The sequence below is a fragment of the Nestor notabilis genome, unplaced genomic scaffold (assembly GCF_000696875.1).
Source record: "Nestor notabilis isolate BGI_N333 unplaced genomic scaffold, ASM69687v1 scaffold1765, whole genome shotgun sequence".
Taxonomy (NCBI): domain Eukaryota; kingdom Metazoa; phylum Chordata; class Aves; order Psittaciformes; family Psittacidae; genus Nestor; species Nestor notabilis.
The window spans coordinates 59,517-76,710 of NW_009929603.1; the positions used below are offsets into that span (position 1 = coordinate 59,517).

General features: G+C 44.6%; 1 protein-coding gene across 1 annotated transcript in view; it reads left to right on the plus strand.

Annotated features, from left to right (window-relative positions):
- Positions 1-16,893, plus strand: part of CACNA2D4 (calcium channel, voltage-dependent, alpha 2/delta subunit 4) — a 55,702-nt gene extending 38,809 nt beyond the window's left edge. Inside the window, exons 16-24 of the mRNA XM_010015046.1 lie at positions 1,749-1,823; positions 3,220-3,306; positions 6,785-6,856; positions 11,060-11,121; positions 11,809-11,876; positions 12,015-12,060; positions 13,347-13,444; positions 15,433-15,526; positions 16,794-16,893. Of these exons, the coding sequence (XP_010013348.1) occupies positions 1,749-1,823; positions 3,220-3,306; positions 6,785-6,856; positions 11,060-11,121; positions 11,809-11,876; positions 12,015-12,060; positions 13,347-13,444; positions 15,433-15,526; positions 16,794-16,893 (702 nt within the window). The remainder of the gene's footprint in view (positions 1-1,748; positions 1,824-3,219; positions 3,307-6,784; positions 6,857-11,059; positions 11,122-11,808; positions 11,877-12,014; positions 12,061-13,346; positions 13,445-15,432; positions 15,527-16,793) is intronic.
- The last annotated feature ends 301 nt before the right edge of the window (positions 16,894-17,194 follow it).

The window sequence follows — 17,194 nt, forward strand, 5'->3', positions numbered from 1 at the left end:
GTGTTCTGCTGTGATTACTGTGCAGTGACCTTTTGTTCAATCAGTCTGCACACAGCAAAGAACATCTGAGGATCACCATGAAATCAGGTGATTTGAGCCACCATTTCAAGTTTTCAGTTTCTCTTGAGTAACTATCAGACAAATACCACCAGTTAGGCAGTTGTCCAAAATTTGACTGCTGAAGACTCACAGGACTGAAAATGCTGTCAGAGGCTGACAGTGAATCTGTGTGGTGTTTCCAGACATGGATGCGGGGCAGCTGTAGGTAATGATCCTTCAGGCAACCCGGGAACTGAGTGGTGGGGTGCATACACTCAGCACCAAAAGCTAGCTGGTTTGGGTCTGAGGGAACTTTGTCTAAGAGCTTCAATTTTCATACGTGTTTATTTTCTCCTTAAGACCAACACTTTACATCCTACTCCCACCATGTCACTCAAAGGCCATGTGTCACAAAAATCTTTCTTCTGGGCCAAAGAGGGACACTGTTCTTTCCCTCAAGCAGTGGAGGAGGGAAAATTATCTGAAGGATGTCCTTATGTCAGAGGCAGGACGTGACTTCCCAGAACCTCTTCCAACTCCAGACCAGTTTGGAAACCTAGGATCCTCAACTTAATCCCCTGGCATATAGTTGCAAAGCACCAGCTCCAGAGTTACAACCCTTGAGAGATTGTACATTTATGATCATGCTTACTGGGCTGGGAAATTTCAGCTTTAACAGGCCAACAAGGAAGTTTGCTGTAGTCCTGATTCAATGCCTTGGTTTCACTCTTGCCATGCTGAGCTGAGCTCAGTGTGCTCTGCAAAAAACTTTCACGTAGGTAGAGTCCAAAGTTTTGATCTGGGATGTGTGAAATACAGAATTCATTCCCTCCAAAAAAGCACAGACGGATTGTAAATGACTTGCCTCCCCACTTCCCTACTCGTATCCCTGCAGGATTGTCTCTATAGGAATATAAATTTGCAACATTTTTTTGGAGACAGAAACCCTTAGCCATTCTTGTTTTCCTTGAGGCACCTCTTGGTTTGGCAAGCACAGGCTACCAGCGGGATTGTAGGAACTTGGGGGTTAGCTGGAATTTGGATTATATATGGGCTTGATCTGAGTAGTTGCTCTCTCGGAAATCTCTTCCAGATCAGGTAAAGCAGTGCCTGCTCTTGTTAGATTATGCTATTCTGTAAAAAGCGTTTTAAGACTACAGGGTTGTACAATTGGCCTAGGCTGGGTCTGGTCTTGCCAACACTGAAACATAATGCAAAGCTCCTCTGAAGACTGACTGTGTTTCCAGGGAAGCCATCTGTGAGATTAATACTCACTTGATCACTCACTGCTCTGCATATGTAGTGATGGGCACACAGACCTGTCACCACTGTTCCTGTATTGTTTATAACATTCCCCACCCTTGCCCATTTCATGTGCAGCACTGCTGTGCCTGCTGTGGAGAGCTTATTCTGCCTCTGGGTGGTAATTGTCCACAAGGACAATCACACTCTAGGAAGGCATCTTTTTCTGAATGTGTACACAGATCAACTACCTGTCCACCCTTTTCTGCATCCCATCATAGCCTGCTCAGACAGAGCAGCCAGAGATCTGGAGATAAATGGTTTGGGATGGACCCTGTTTTCTGCCAGTCAATACCTTTAAAAGGAAAATATTTCTGAATACTTGTGGTGCCAAGGTATCAGTGGCACCCATTACACAGCAGTGTTTATAGCTAAAACACTAATTATCGAAATGCTCCTTTCTCCAGCTGGGCGTCCATGGATACGCCTTTCTGAACACCAACAATGGGTACATCCTTTCACACCCAGACCTCCGTCCTTTGGTATGTATAGCTATGAATTTGAGAACCTTTGCTTGCTTGGAAACAGTGGCTTTCAGGGATGCTCCTATTTCTCATATTTTATTGAGCTGTGATGGCTACCAGGCTCTGATATATAGCACCCACAAGTATGAGGGCCAGAGAAATCAATTCCACATACAAAGATGTATATTTGGACACACGTGTATGAAGCGTAGGGTACCCTGCCTGTCTGTTCTCCATAAGAATGCATGTGAGGGCTGTATTTGTGTGCATTTGCTGTACTGTGGGTGCACATGTATCTGCATCAATGCAAGGTTTCACTGATGGGCTGAACAAACAATTCCCCTTGTTCAAGCACATCTCCTACAAGAAGATTCAGCATGAGTAGCACCACAGTAATAGCTACCCAGCAGCTATAGTGTTGGACAGTTTGGGAATCTGAGAATAGCAGGGTCCACAAGTCTTAGGAGCATGGTAAGTCAGATACAGTTTAGAGACCGGTAGGCTGCAAAGGCCATCTGAGACTTGAGAGAGTGGACACAAGGACAACATTACTCCCTCGCAGTGCCACCTGGATCTCCAGGCTGCACATTTGTCTGCAGACACACAGCTGGCCTTATTACTCAGATACTCAGGCATGCAATGATTTCACATTTCATATGTATGCCTGTCACCACAAATCCACTTGCGCACAGCTATAAGCTTCCTCTTGCCTGTGGTGAAGCCACCACAGGGTTTCACAGCCACTGTCTTCAAAAAGGCAACTTTGCACAGGGAGACCACAGGCACCGGTAGTTATTTCAGTATGTGAAGGGAAGGGACACGTTTTCAGGATGGGGCAAAGCTAAGTTAAGCAAAGGCACTGCTTTATCCTCCCCCTGAAACTGGCCTTCACATTTTCCTTCTCCTAGAAGATTACAGCGAAACAGCTTTCTTGCATGAGTTAGCCCTAGGTGGAAAACCTACCTTTGTGTCAGTGGAGTCAAAGCCTAATTCCCATCAGAAAAGATCTCCTGCTGGTATTATTAGTGTTAATGGGATTACACTCTTAGCTGTGGGGAAAAAATTATTTCCTGGAGGTAAGTGTATTGTACTGAACTATTTAGAAGGATATTCTCACAAAGGAAGGTCTAGCCTTTACCTCCAAGTTTATCTGTGTTCCTGCCTGTACCTTGCTCTTGAATCAGCCTCTTCCACTTGAACTCTTCTAGCCCTTCAGTGCTCACATAACGAAGTACGTGGCATGGGACGAAGAAGGCACTTGCATCCAAAAGCTGCCTTCCTAGTCAGAGATCAAATGAGATGCCTCTATTTTTCAAATTACACATTAATTCTTAAAAGGTTAGTTTAGGAGTTTATCTAGACTCTCACTTGTGTATTTATTCCTTTTTTCTTTTCTTTTTTTAATGAACACCAGTATAAAGAAGGAAAGAAACTGAAGCCTAAGCCAAACTACAACAGTGTAGATCTCTCAGAAGTGGAATGGGAAGACCAGGATGAAATAGTGAGTATCAGAAAGAGAATTTAGCCTGGTTTTGCAGCTCCTTCTTTCTGTTACTTTGTGTGCCTGTATGGAAGGAACAGGGGAACAGCAGGCATTCATAGTTTTTTCTGTGCCTGACTGGCCCCTACAAGAGGACACAGATGATGCTCCTCTACAAAGTGCCTGTCTTCCTTCCCAGTATGAGCTTTCCTTCTCATGGATCAGGGAGGGAAAGCACTGGCAGGAGGAAGGAAGCACTTTTCAGGGTCATATACGCACTGCTTCAAGGAGCCAGTCTGTATATGGCCCAAATGCTGCCTTAATGTAAAGCCAAGATAACTTAGGAGTATGGCAGTGTCCCATGATGTTACCTGTACATGTAGTATGTGAGATATAGATGAAGCCACTAAAGTAATGAGATCTGCAGCAAGGAAAAAAGTACATTCAGAAAGAGACTAAAGCTTGTAGCCATTACTCATAATAGACAAAGAGGATAAGGGACTTAGACACCTGAGAAGAAACAATTTCCAGAAGCCACCTTATTGCACAGCTGTGGAGGCACTGAAACAGTAGCTGACCAGAGTGAAAAGACTAGAAAATACCTTTTCTATTGTCTTTTGAGCAAAATTGTTAAAAAGAGATAAAAGGTAATCACCTTAGGTGCACATATCCACATTGCAATAGGAACCCAGATACAATGAGAAGGTAGAGAGGTTCCTCTGTGGCTGGTTTTCTCTTACTCAGGAGAATTAGGAGAGAATAGATACTTAAGATAAGAACTGAATTTGGAGTAAGATAGAATTAGTGGTGGCACACATGCTTCTGGATTACAGGGGAGACTGCTGAGATAAACGGATCTGATGCTATAGATATCCACTTAAACAGGTAGGACAAATGAACCACCCTGCAAGAAGATCAAAGTAGCTACTGCCACTAGCGCAGGCCAAGTAGAAAGGGCCACACCAGCAGAACTTGGGAACTGGGAAAGTGGCAAACTAAGAAAGGAAACAGTAGAACTGGGTGTGAAACCTGGAAAGCAAGATAAAAATAAGAGGCTCTACATGCAGTGGAACCACCAAGATGAAGGTTGCCAATGGCTTTTTGTGGCTTCACTGGTATCTTCTAGAAGCTCTGCTCCCATTGTAGTTTTCTCTCTTATTCAAGCCATTATTAGAACTGCGCTTCTTTACAGATTGCTATTTTACACACACAAAAATAGTAATCCAGAAAATTGGAGAACTTTGCTGTCATATTTATTTGGCTAGCAGGTTCCTGTCTGACGAAGTAACAGATACCTGATGCAAATATGATGCAAAGTGTAAGGTTTCTGTCTGTAGGCAGAGTAAAACTATCCAATGTAAAAAAAAAAGTCAAAAGAGGCATGAAAAACAAAGCCACTTTGTGTTCCTGTACTGCATCTTCCAGCAGAAACATTGCAGTCACTGAGGGTACACAGACTTTCAGTGACGCGAGCGGTATCTGCAGTGTGACTTCAGCAAGTCTAGAGACTCTCAAGATACACCCACTGCAGCAGAGAGCTGCCAACATTTCAACACCCATATTTGCAGCTATGGTATTAGATCAATGACAGACTCAACATCAGTTGCAGTATAATCTCGGCAACACTGATAAGCAACAAATTCAGACTGGAAAAATATGCCCAAGTGCTAATGATGTGTAATACAGACCAGCTGCTAAAAAGAAATCTAGGGGAGGGAAGATGGCACTGTCTGGAAAATACCAATTGATGCACAATAGTGCTAGCTGCAGCTACGCAGCAAGGAAGTTTGGGCTTGCTTATATAGCAACACAGGGGTAGTCTCAGTGTGAGGGGAAAAGGGAAGAGTCAAGAGATCCTCCCCAGCAGTCTAGGAGCTGTCACCCAAACAGATTTTCTTCAGTTTTTACAGAAGAAGAAGAAGTTAGTTTGGAAAGATGTTGAAACTGAGTGGCAAAACACATAGATGTAGTGAGAACCCCTCAGTTAAACTGTATGTCTGTGTTGGTTTGAAGCCACACAAACAGACAGGGGAATGGAGTCTGCAGAACTCATTACCAGTGGTGGGGACAGCACAGACTCATTGCCCTGGAGCAGGAGTTTGCTGTTTGGAGTGTCAGGAACGAGCACTTCAGCATGGACCAGAGCTCCCCTGCATCCAGACTCTGCTACACACTTTTCAAAGTGGAGGCCAGCTGTTGCCAGAAGTGTGCTGCCAGAAAAGGACTGAGCATTCTGTGGCTCCCAGGCACCAGGACTGTGACTGACTTCTCAATGCTGGAAAAGCTGTTGAAGAAGACAGAGAAAGCCTGGACTGTGGTACCAACCCACAGCCACTGCCATCTGGGGGCTGGGCACAGGACCAGGAGCCTGCCTGCAGACCAGCTGGAGCTGAGGACATCTGAGGAGACCTCAGATAGCCACTGATTTACTTCCCCACTGCCTTACAGGGGAAAGATGCCTGATATTCAAGAAGATAGAGATGAAACAATATCTGGACTAAACTCAAAACCCATAGCAAACGCTGCAGGCTGTCAGACCTGAACAGAGAGTATGCTGTGGCTCTGGCAGGAGGTCAAACACTCTAAGCCAAAAAGAAGTAATAGTACCAGTCAGTGTTTTAATTTCCAAGACATGGGCCTTGGGGAACACAAGCTTTATATTCTAAGTCCGTAAATAACCCACATCAAACAGCCGTAATAAACAAAACTGTGGCCTTGTAAAGTAATGCAGTTGAGACTGGCCAGCACCTGAATGGAGGCCTGTCTCTGGAAGTAAGGAAGCAATTTGTGTGAATGAATAAGTTACTTCCCACCTTTTTTTCTATCCAGGCTGAAGCAATAGGTTGATATGCTCTGGCAGGCTAGACCTGAAGTCAAAGCCTCTGCACTAGTGGAAAAATTCCCTGGCTCTTACTTGCAAGAGGCTGGGAATAACTGTGAAAACTACATTTTGCCTTTGGAACCTGGATTGAATAAAGTGGTCTTCTCACTGCCTACCCTGCTATCATAAAGTCTTGCTTTGCTGTGTTAAACAGCTGCGTTGCTGCACTTCAGAAGTGGTGCTGAATACAGCCTACAATTTATAAATCAGTTTAAAAAATGTCAAAGAGCTTTGGAATCAGTCTGGGGGAGTTACTGGGTTTCTCAGTTGCCTCCGCTTCCAGGCTCTCAAAGCACCATGCTAATGACTTTCTGGCTGCTAAACTGTAAAGTCTGAAACTTGGACTGGCAATTTCATAGCTTCCAGATCCTTTCTTTTCACTGAAAAGGCATATCAACAAGCTTTAAGTATAAACCATCGTTATTCTGTGTCACTTATCAGCCTGAAGGAACAAGGATCCTGACCACTGAGAACAGGTTTTCAGTTTAAAAGAAGCAAGAAAGAGCTAGGGGGAGCAGGGGGCACAGTCACTCTTTTCTGCAAGACCCTGTATGTTAATGGCAACCTCTATTAATTCCTGCCCTGCCTGGAGACACTAACACTTGTTCACCTCTGCAGCTGAGAACTGCCATGATCAATGGGGAAACAGGCTACCTCTCCATGGATGTGAAGGTCCCTGTGGATAAAGGGGTAAGACATTATGCTTTTGCTCAGGTCACATGAGGGAGGGGATGGGAAATGGATGCTGAACAACCACAAAGGATGTGGTTTTAATGCTCAGCATTTCTGAGTGTGAAGATTTTATTGTTTCACCGCATACATAACACATATGCTAAAGACATAAAATAGAGCATCGTTAGATGTGCTTTTTATACCTATCAACCTTCTGCTCATACAAAGGTATTGGGAATGCCTCACAGCTCCCTTCTTTGTCCAGGAAAAGCCAAAAAGTATATTGTTAATTGTTTATAGGGCCGTGAAATGAATCAAAGATCTTAAAGAGTTTTGACTGGGGAAGACTGCTGAGCTGACCTAGACAGACAGAGGTTTGGAGCCTATTTTGCAACCCCGTTTTCCTACCCAAAAATACTCATGAAAGCTTTGTCCCTCACTCTGTCAGAATGTGATTTCCTTTATGCAGGTCCAGGATTCAATTTCTACGCAAATATTTACAGATGTTTTATGAAAAGTCCTAGTGAAATGGAGACTTCTGAACGTTCCCTACCAGCTCTTATGTAGGGTTATACATCTTCCCTTGGAATCAGTGCAAAATTATCTTGTACGTTTACATTCACTGGTACTTTTTCATTCAGGCTTATTTAACCCTCCTAAAGACTTTGGCTTTCATCATTTCCTGTTAGGAAGTATTCCAGAGTCCTGCAAGTTACACTGCCCAGAAGTCTTCCATATTTCAGGAAAAATTTCCATCTCTTACAGAGAACACTTTTTTTTGGCGATCGGGCTGGCTGAACTTCTCCCATGCTAAGCCACAGTCGACACCAATTCCAATTAAACCAACTGCTCACAGCCACTGCTGAAACGGTGCCACTTCCTAATGAAGGCACCACTCAGTTTCCTCTGAAGGGTTGTGCTGCTACATCTTGTAACTAAATTCGCTTTCTTTATTTCTGGTGTTTGCAACTATCAGGTACCTTTCAATGGCTTTGCCCTTCCTCTCCTGGACATTGCCAGCATCTGCGTTTGAAATACTTGCATGCTTTTCAGTCCAAGCAGTTCAGCAATTATTTTTGTTCCCATTGTCTCTTGTACCATTTCTGGAATGCAGGTACCAGGGCTTCACTGAATTATTTGAGTACTGTTTCCCTGTTGCTCCCTGTTGCTATTGTAGAGAGCCTCTATTCTCTGCAATAGGATATTTCTGAAAAGGGAGCCCCAAATCTCCTTTCTTTTGTCCCTTCAGTATTCTTCTCCCTTCTACAGCTGCACAGGAACAGCTGCTTTGGTTTCCATGCTTCTTAGCTACTTTTTCCGGTTGCCATTTTTCTATGTGAATCCCACTCCTCGGTTTTGTCTAATCTTTCTAATTTTTAAGGTCGTTGGGACTTTTTTTTCTCAGTATACAGAGAAGTATTGTTTTACTTTGTCTTACAGACCACTGTACATAAAGGTTCCTAAGACAGTCTGTCTGTTCCTCTCATTAGATCTGTTTCCCTTGATGGCCTGTCGTTTGCTGTTTCTTTTTGTTTACAGTGTTGCAGCTGGTTCTCACTCCACATCATATTTAAGCCCACTTTAACATCTTCTTTAGAATGAAATTTAATGAGAAGCTGTTTCAAGTGTTTTATATAAACCCAGACACATTGCGTGTCCTTTATTCCCTTCATCTATTCATCTATTACCTTTGTTATTTTGTTGGAAAAGCAATCAGGGTTTTACAGCAAGATCTATCCTTCGTAAGTCTAGATTGCTTATTTTGCTAGCTTAACCTCTCTCTCTGTCTCTGTGCACCCTCAATAACATTCATTCTGAGCCATCCAAAGATACCTTTTTAGATCAGTATTTTAGGGTCATCTTTCTGCTCCCCTACCTAGGGAAAAAAGATTACAAAAAGTAGCCTTTGTAAGAGATATTAGCTATTTTATTCTGCAGCTCTGTAAGCTTTATGTAGCATAATAGGAGACTGAAGCTGAGTATGTGACAGTTTCACCATTATCAGAATACACATGGAGTGAGGACCAGAAGTGAAACTTAGCAATTCCACTGCTACACTTAGCAGAGTAGCATTGAAACAAAGAAATTGCTGACAGAGCCTTGAAACAAAGACAACGAGGCAGTCAGACTGCAGAAAGAAGGGCTGAGTGAAGAGGATGATACAAATTATTCTGCTAGCCACACAAACGCTGGTTCCCCAGGTTGATCTCAGGAAGACACAGAGAGTAAAGTGAGGTAGAGAGGGGAAAATAAGGACCAAAGACAAGGGGTGGTTGTTAGAGAGATCTAGTGGCAAAAATGCCTTTGTTTGCAACTAGGGTACAACAGGGTTGTGACTGTGAAAGCAAAAGGGCAAGCACATGGATAGGAGCTGTGGCAAACCACTGATAATGGCATTAGCCAGGGCTGGCTGCCTAATACAGTGGTGACAATACCAAAACTGGAAACGTGTTCCCAGACTGCAGGTGCTGGGAGCCAGACATCCTGTCCCTGTGCCAGCACACCCATGTTCTTGTCTTCTCCCTTCCTCTGTGTTGTATATCAGTCCTGCCTGATCATCCTCAGCCCCGCTCGGCTCAAGGATGCCTCTGCTTCTCTTCCTTCCTGTGGATAAGTGCTGATACATCCAGCTGTCTTGGGGAAGGTTGGCCATCCATTCCCTCCTCTGTCCAAACAAAAGTTTGCCCTCCCTCCCACAAGGTACAAGTGCTGTGTGGCTGCATGTGCAGAGGAGGGGCAGCTCAGGGGAACAAAGGATAAGCACAACAAGCCCTGCTGAAGGAAAAGTTCTCAGAGTAGTGGCACCCTTGGGCCATTTTCCACTGCATCCTTTCTCCCAGAGACAGGCCTACATTCCTGGGTTTCCTTCCCCATACCTCCCCACCTCCACTATCAGCTCAGACTGGAAGTGAAAGGGAGATTTAATACCTCTTGTACCTTCCCCACAGCCACCAGAACACCACCATGCCACGTTCCTTCATGGTATCACACACTTTTGTAAAATCTTCAGCTCAGCAAAAAACTTAGCCCCTGTTTCTCAGCAATACAGAACTGGCACACATGGAAAGAGAGGGGAGGGAAGTGGCTGAGACATCTTCTGCTTGCTCACCTAACAATAACCCCTATCCCCATCAGCCCATCCACTTCATGCACAAACTTGGGGCACAGCACAGAGCTGGTGCTGGCTCACCCTTTGTGCCGTGCTCTGCTTCTGATGCTGCACGGCTTGAGCAAGTTAAAGCAGGTATGACTTTCCCTGGGGAACACTGAGTTTTCTGTGTTCACTCCCTGTCTCCCACACACATCCTCTCACCTCGTTTTCAGATCGGGCCTGGGATTTTAAACATATTAGGGTTCATATACTGGCATAAGGTTTGGATAGAAACTTTCCAAAAACTTTTCTCCTTTGGAAAAGAGTTCCACTGAAATCAACACTTTCCTACAGGAAAAGGCCAGTCTGGTAAAAAGCTGAAGTTCTGAAGCAGCTTTCAATAATCTGAAATGTCTTCAGTTGAAATGTCAGTCTGAAAAAAAACATTTTTAAGTGAATCAAAATGGTTTGGATTTGAATCAGCACTTTTTTCCAATTTGAAAATGTAAATTGGGTTTTTTTACTGATGATTTGCAACAAAATTGAAATATGTTAATGTTTTGTCCCAGTTTAGCATGAAAGCATATGTCAGGAATGTCAGCATTTCCCACAGGAGTGGAGAGACTTGGCCCTGGTTGCCCACCCACACTGTGGCTAGGTTTGCCATCCTGTCTCTCCTCTAACCCCACCTCTCCTTCCTACCTACCCCCCTGAGCCCCCCTCCTGCTGGGGATGATAATGATGATGATGTGCCAGCCATCAAGGCTGCTCTGTATAGCAAAAGAGCTGCAGGGCCCCAGTGTGTTGGCTCAACAGGTACAAGAGGGAGGGCAACTTCCCCCACCCTTTCCTGCAGCCTGTGCGGGAGCCCTAGAGCAAAGAAAGGTTTAACTGAAGCCCTACATGGAAAGATAGAGTGGCTGCCTGGATCCTGAAAGTCACAAGTTGCTGAATATGCTGAATACTGCACGTTCACCCCGCCTCCAGCCAGTCCTAGCAGGGTGTGAAGCGTTGGTAATGATCAACTGCTTTTGCCTAGCTTTGGGGACATATATCCCAGCTCCCCATTATCACTATGCTCTTGGTCTGTCAGATGGTCTCTCACTTTCTTACTCATGCTTTTATTTCAGAAACGAGTTCTCTTCCTCACCAATGATTATTTCTTCACGGACATCAGTGGAACACCCTTCAGGTGAGCAAGGATTCGTGTGACACCAATCCAGGGTGTCAAAAGTCTGCCATCAGGGACAGCAAATTAGTCCCTTTTCTTCATGAAACTGGCTACAAGTCATGAGTAGAGCAGTGTGAATAACTGACTTCTTTGTTCCTATGGCCATTAAAATATTGCTGGGGTCAGCTCAAAAGGTATATTACATTTATCTGAAGTTCAGAGTCCAAAAGCTATACCTTAGGTGAAGCATGTTGTTTCATTTCAGAGAAACGAGACATCTTCAATTTTCAGTTCTGCTGAATATGTTTCATGTTCTGGTGTATGGCTCTAAATGAAACATTGTTATAAACTGAATATTACAAAAAGTCACATGAAGAAATCATGTGAACATTTCTTTTTTGTGTTTTTTTTCCCAGCTGAAATGGTTTTAAATTCGCATAGATTCGAGAAATGTTATTGTTGACCTGAGCCTACAAGACTGGCCAAAAAAAGTTGTCACCAAAATGCTTCATAGCTCTATAGACAGGTTCTTTAGCCTCGTGCTGAAGTCGGATCTCACCTAATCCTCTTACGATGATGTTCTTTTCTTTAATAGCTGTGCGGGGAGTTAATGTCTTTAAGGGTTGTAATTGCAGGGAACGCAGTGTCATATTCAGGGATTACACTTCTCCTTGCTGACAAGTCCTCTGTTTTCCTTCCTGCCTGCAGTCTGGGTGTTGTGCTGTCCAGGGGACATGGGGAGTACATTCTGCTGGGGAACACTTCAGTGGAAGAAGGTAGGTTAATCTGACACAGCCATACTATCCTAAGGCATAAGGTAGCTACTCTGAACTTCGCTGCTTCACTTTTCCTTCACAGCCTGTATCTGCCTGTCTGGTACCTAACTGCACACTCTATGTATTATCTGGTTTCAGGTTTGCACGACCTGCTCCAGCCAGACTTGTCTTTAGCAAATGAATGGTAAGTGGAGGAAATCCTGTCAGTGACAGAGGACTTTGTCAGGAGATTTTGGCACAGTTCCCAGCAATTTGGCTTGAGTTCACCACCTCTGTGGCCTAGGGAGAAAGCAGTGTTGTTCAGGGGCTGTACCTGCAAAGACCTGATTGTCTCTAGGCAGTTCAGTTCCACCTCTTCCTTTGGGAGATCCCACCAAGGCCTGGCACATCCCTCTGCTAAGAAACATCTCCTGAGATTTATTCTCAGTCTTCTGTGCTCAGACCTATTTTATTCCTCCTCGTGTTGCTCAGAATTGTGCTACAAAACCTACAGTATGTCAGATCTGTCAGGAAATTTTTTTGCAAGCTTGGTGAGAGATTGAAATGCTTTTTTAAATCCTAGCTTATTTTTGGTTGGCATTCTTCTGAACTGAACCTAGACCTAATTTCTAGTGAATGTGGAGGTGATTTATGACCCCCGTTTCAATAGCAAGCATAATTTACGGTTTTGCTTGGTTTGGATATGAAATAGGGTGAAGCATGGCACTTTCCATTTATTGCTGTGAGGTTTGGGATTTTCATGAACCCGACATTCAGTTACACTCAAGCACATGAACCCAGCCTGTATCAAAGCCAAAATAACTATATTCAACAAACCCTGCAGCCCTTCACACCTCTCATTACACTGTCAAGTTTCACAGGCAGCGCATTTGAGACATAAGCAGTGACTTCTCCTTCTTCTACTCCTAACTTGGGGTGTCAGCTTACCACACTTTACATATTCATTTCTCTTAGGCTTCCCTCATAAATCACTCCTTTCAGCTCTTTTATGAATTGTAATTCTCTCTTATAACCCCTTACCCTCACTTGTCCTGACAATGACGCAGTCAAAATTGAAAGCAGGATTAGAAGACTGGCTTCTTTTATAATACAGAGCATTTGCAATACATTCTCCTTCTTCTCCCCAAACCGTGTCCTGAGGCTCCTGCAGCTGTGTCCCTTTGGGACAGCTTTTATTGCCATCATACCATACTGCGGTATCATTCCTCACCTCACATTTTGTTTCTCTCTTTTGCTTTTTCTGTTCTCTCAGTCTGGTCTTACATTGCACATGACCCTCTGCTTTTCAGGTCTCTCCATCCCATTGTTATTGTTCATATAGCCACATTGTTAGATTTTGAGTGGGAACAACATGCAGCAGCGGCAAAATCTCTGCAGCACAAGGTCTCTTGCTGAATATTTGTTTGCAGTTATTATTTTCTAGGAGAATTTGCCTAACACTGGTTTCTCTTTCTCTCCCCTCCCCACCAGGATTTACTGCATCACCGACATTGATCCGGACCACCGGAAGCTCAGCCAGCTGGAGGCTGTGATCCGCTTCCTCACTGGAGAGGAGCCTGACCTGGAATGTGAGTCCCAGGCACCAAACAGGCCCTGATGGGGTTTTCCTGTACTGACCACAGGGGAGAGGGGACTATGACAAACTGATTCGTGTCAGACTGAGCTCCTGCAGCACCTGCTCACATAGGCAGGACTGAACTCAAGCCAGCTTAATTCACAAGTGGAAATGAGCTGAGGATCTACTTCCTCATCTGTCTCTGAGGAATTTTTTTCCATTTCAAAGCTGTCACATAACTTGGCCTTATTGGAGGTCTCAGCACTGGAAATACTGAAAGGTGAAAGGCTTGAATGAAGCTTGGCAGGGGCTATACACCGTGTTTAAGACAGACTGACCAGCTGGGATAGAAAGGGTGATGGCAGGAGGAACCAGGAAAGCTGCTGTGACTACTCTCCTCCCCAGCATCCCAGCCAGCATCCTCCATGGGCTGCATAGTGCCATCCAGAGAGATGGGTTCTTTCAGGACAAGGACTATTCATTTTGTTTTCCAAACACAATTGGTAACTGACTCAGGAAAAAAAAATGCAACAGAATGATTCTTTTTCCTACTCCCAGTGCTGGCCATCTCTTGCACTCGCTCTCCAGGCAATGTGTAGCCACACAAGCAGCTGATAAAGCACCTCTATAGAGTGGGATCTCTGTTGGGGAGCAGAGGTGGACATGGGAACTCCTTACAGCAACTTAGCTTTAGGATGTTCTTCAGCCCCCTCACTCTCCATCATTTCAGACCCCTTAGCAATGCCAAGCACAAGCTTCTGCACGTAATGCTCTACCTGAGAGGCACAAACCTTTGGCACAAGGATGGGAATCTCTTAACCTAAAATCAAATGTAGTCCAATAATTGTTCCTCTCTTGCACAGTATGAGCAGACCCCTCCTGGCTGTCTTTGAAGCAGGTAGAAAAGAGGAGATGTATGAGTTGAAGAGGCCAGAGAGAAGGAGGAGGAAAGTTTCAGGAGAGCTGACTATGAGAAACATGCAGACCTGGAAGTGCTGTGGAGGAAAACCAAATACGATTTGGACGCATCCTAGATATGTGGGGCCAAATCAAACAGGAGATAGTTCATGCAGTAGCCCTTGGGCCAGCCCAAACAGGACAAGATGTGAAAAATGTGCTCTACGTTGCAACCAGGGAGAATGGTCCTACCTGGAGCCTCTGGCAGAAAGCTCCAGGGAAGACTTGAGGTCAACCCCTTGGCTTTTAGAGTTGAGAATACGGAGGATCCAAGGCTGGCTATACTTCAGCTGTAAAAGAGATACTGGCAGCCTACAAAGGAGTTCAAGCTGCTTCGGAAGTGACTGGCACTGAAGCACAGCTCCTCCTGCTACATTGACTGCTAGTGGGTTTATGACAGGGATTTTAGAGTATGTCATTTAGCACATGATGGTACCTCAAATCTTCCTAAACAATTCTCAGTTCCAGTCCAGAGTGGACTAGACTGGTAGCCAAGACTGGCTAGAACTTCTGGTGGAAACCAGGACAGGACATTGTCTTATGAGACTTACAGGAAGGATGGCTAACAGAGAAGCCAGTAAGTACAAGGACAGAATAGAGGCCATGAAGAAGTCACTAGTGTTTTTGCAGAAAGCTTCTTGAAGGGAATGGGGTGGCTGGTGTACTCCGTACAGGGCACCCAGAAGAAAGGTCAAGGCAGGGATCTGAGGCAATGACTGTGGTCAGCATGTTCAATCAAGGAAAAGGTCAGAGTGAAGGTCTGATGAAGAAATTAATTTGAAAGCCTCTCACTTGCCCACACATTCAAACCCAAACCCTTCCACTGAGTATGCAGTTGATCATGCTAGCTGTAACCTCTGTTCTTGTGTTCTCCGCCATCCAGGGTGGTAGGTCCTGTTCGCAGCCCTGTAACAGGAGGCCTCTTTTTGTGCCATGTTGCTCCACTGTCCTGGCCAGGCAGATGATCCTTAACAAGGGACCCTTTAAGACATCTGAGGAGGAACATGCCTTTCTCTCCTGATTCGTGTTCTCCCTTCTTCTTAGGTGATGAGGAGTTGGTCCAGGAAGTGCTGTTTGATGCAGTAGTCACTGCACCCATGGAAGCCTACTGGACAACACTAGCCCTCAATATGTCCATGTAAGTGTATGAGAAATAAATACGGGCAAAACACCAGTGAGGATGCATCTCTAGATGCTGTGGGCTTATGCAGTGCCCAAAACAGTCACAGTCCCTTATACAGTGTATAAGAAACTCTAGAAGTAGCTCAAAAGCTGACAGAGAAATAGCTCAGTATCTTTAGAAATAACTCCAAAAGTGTCTCTCAGGAGTGGGCCTTCTCAGGAAAGCCTTTAGTTTGGTGAGGGGTTTTTTTGGTAACACAACATTAACACAACCCATGTCTGAATATCACTGGAGGACAGCAGTGATCCCAGGTGTCACTGCAAGGAGTGTTCCTCACTAGTTCTTTGCAGCACCTAACTCAGATGCACTGCATTTGCCTCATTAGTTGAAAGAGTTTGGTATCCCTGGACACCTGAGGCCATTTCAGTTTAAAATTGTTTTGAATTATCTCCCCCTGCATCAGACATCCCTTTGAATGGCAGCAGTGTGGTTTGGCTTAACTCATTATATGACTGTAGCAGAAGTTCCATCTCAGGTGGCAAGTAATTTTTCCCCTTACCAGCAGTAAAGGAAAAAGAGTTTGATCTTGTCTCTTTTGGTGATGCTTTCAGATTGAGCTTTAGGGAGTGGATAGGCTGGCTTCAGTGAACAACTTTCTACTCTGCTTCCAGTGAGGCACCTATTGCTTGTAGTATCTAGTATCATGTCACACAGATCTTCTTTCAGCAGACAACATACTACTTAGACATGTGGTCCTGGGATTCCTGTCCCATTTCAGTTACCAGAATCTCTACCACTACCAGATGCTGAGCCAGTGGCAATCATGCTAGGACACCAAATTAATCAGCACATCTTTAAACAGCTGGACCAGGACACCCCCTTCAGAGTCATTCTGCTACCCTGACCATTCTCTGTACCCGTGATACAGCCATTCTCTCTCTGCAGTTCCTCTCCCTCACTTCAGCCTCATGTGGGCAGCCTGGAGCAGGGCTAGCAGGAGGGCTAGCTTACCGTCTATTCAGAAGAGAATAAAATGAACAAACTTCAAAGACGTGACTCTAGATACAAGTCTAAGCCTGCCAATTGTTAGCCAGTAACAACCTGTTGCTATCAGCAGGGAGGAGCCAGTGTCACCCCTGGTGTGAATAGGTTGTATTGCAAATGAACTTGAGACTAGACCTCCAGGTGTGGTTTCTAATTTGAAAGGCCCTCCTCCTGGGACAGGGAGATGGTTGTTCTTTTGAGAACTGTTTGCTTCTGCTTGTGTGTTTCTGTTCCACAGGGAGACTGGGACAGGTGTTGAGATGGCATTTCTGGGCACTCGGGCTGGACTCATGAGGAGTGCCCTATATGTGGGCTCTGAGAAAATCTCCAACAGGTAAGTCCCTAAACTGCATTAAGGGGCTTCTCTCAGTGTCTCTGAAGGGGAAGCATGAAACCACCACCAGTCTTAGAAATGGATTTGAGAAGGCAGAAACAGAGAAGAAAGAAGCAACACCTCGATGGCATTGGTGCCAATTTACAGAGTCAGGGTAGGGGTCCTTTGTCTTCTTCTGGTCCTTTTGAGTTTTTCTTAAAATACTATCCCAGTGTGCATTCATTTCAATTAAAACCTTCAATTACTCCCTGACTTCAGTCAGCTAACAGAGAAAACGTCCACAATTACTATATATCCCCAGGACC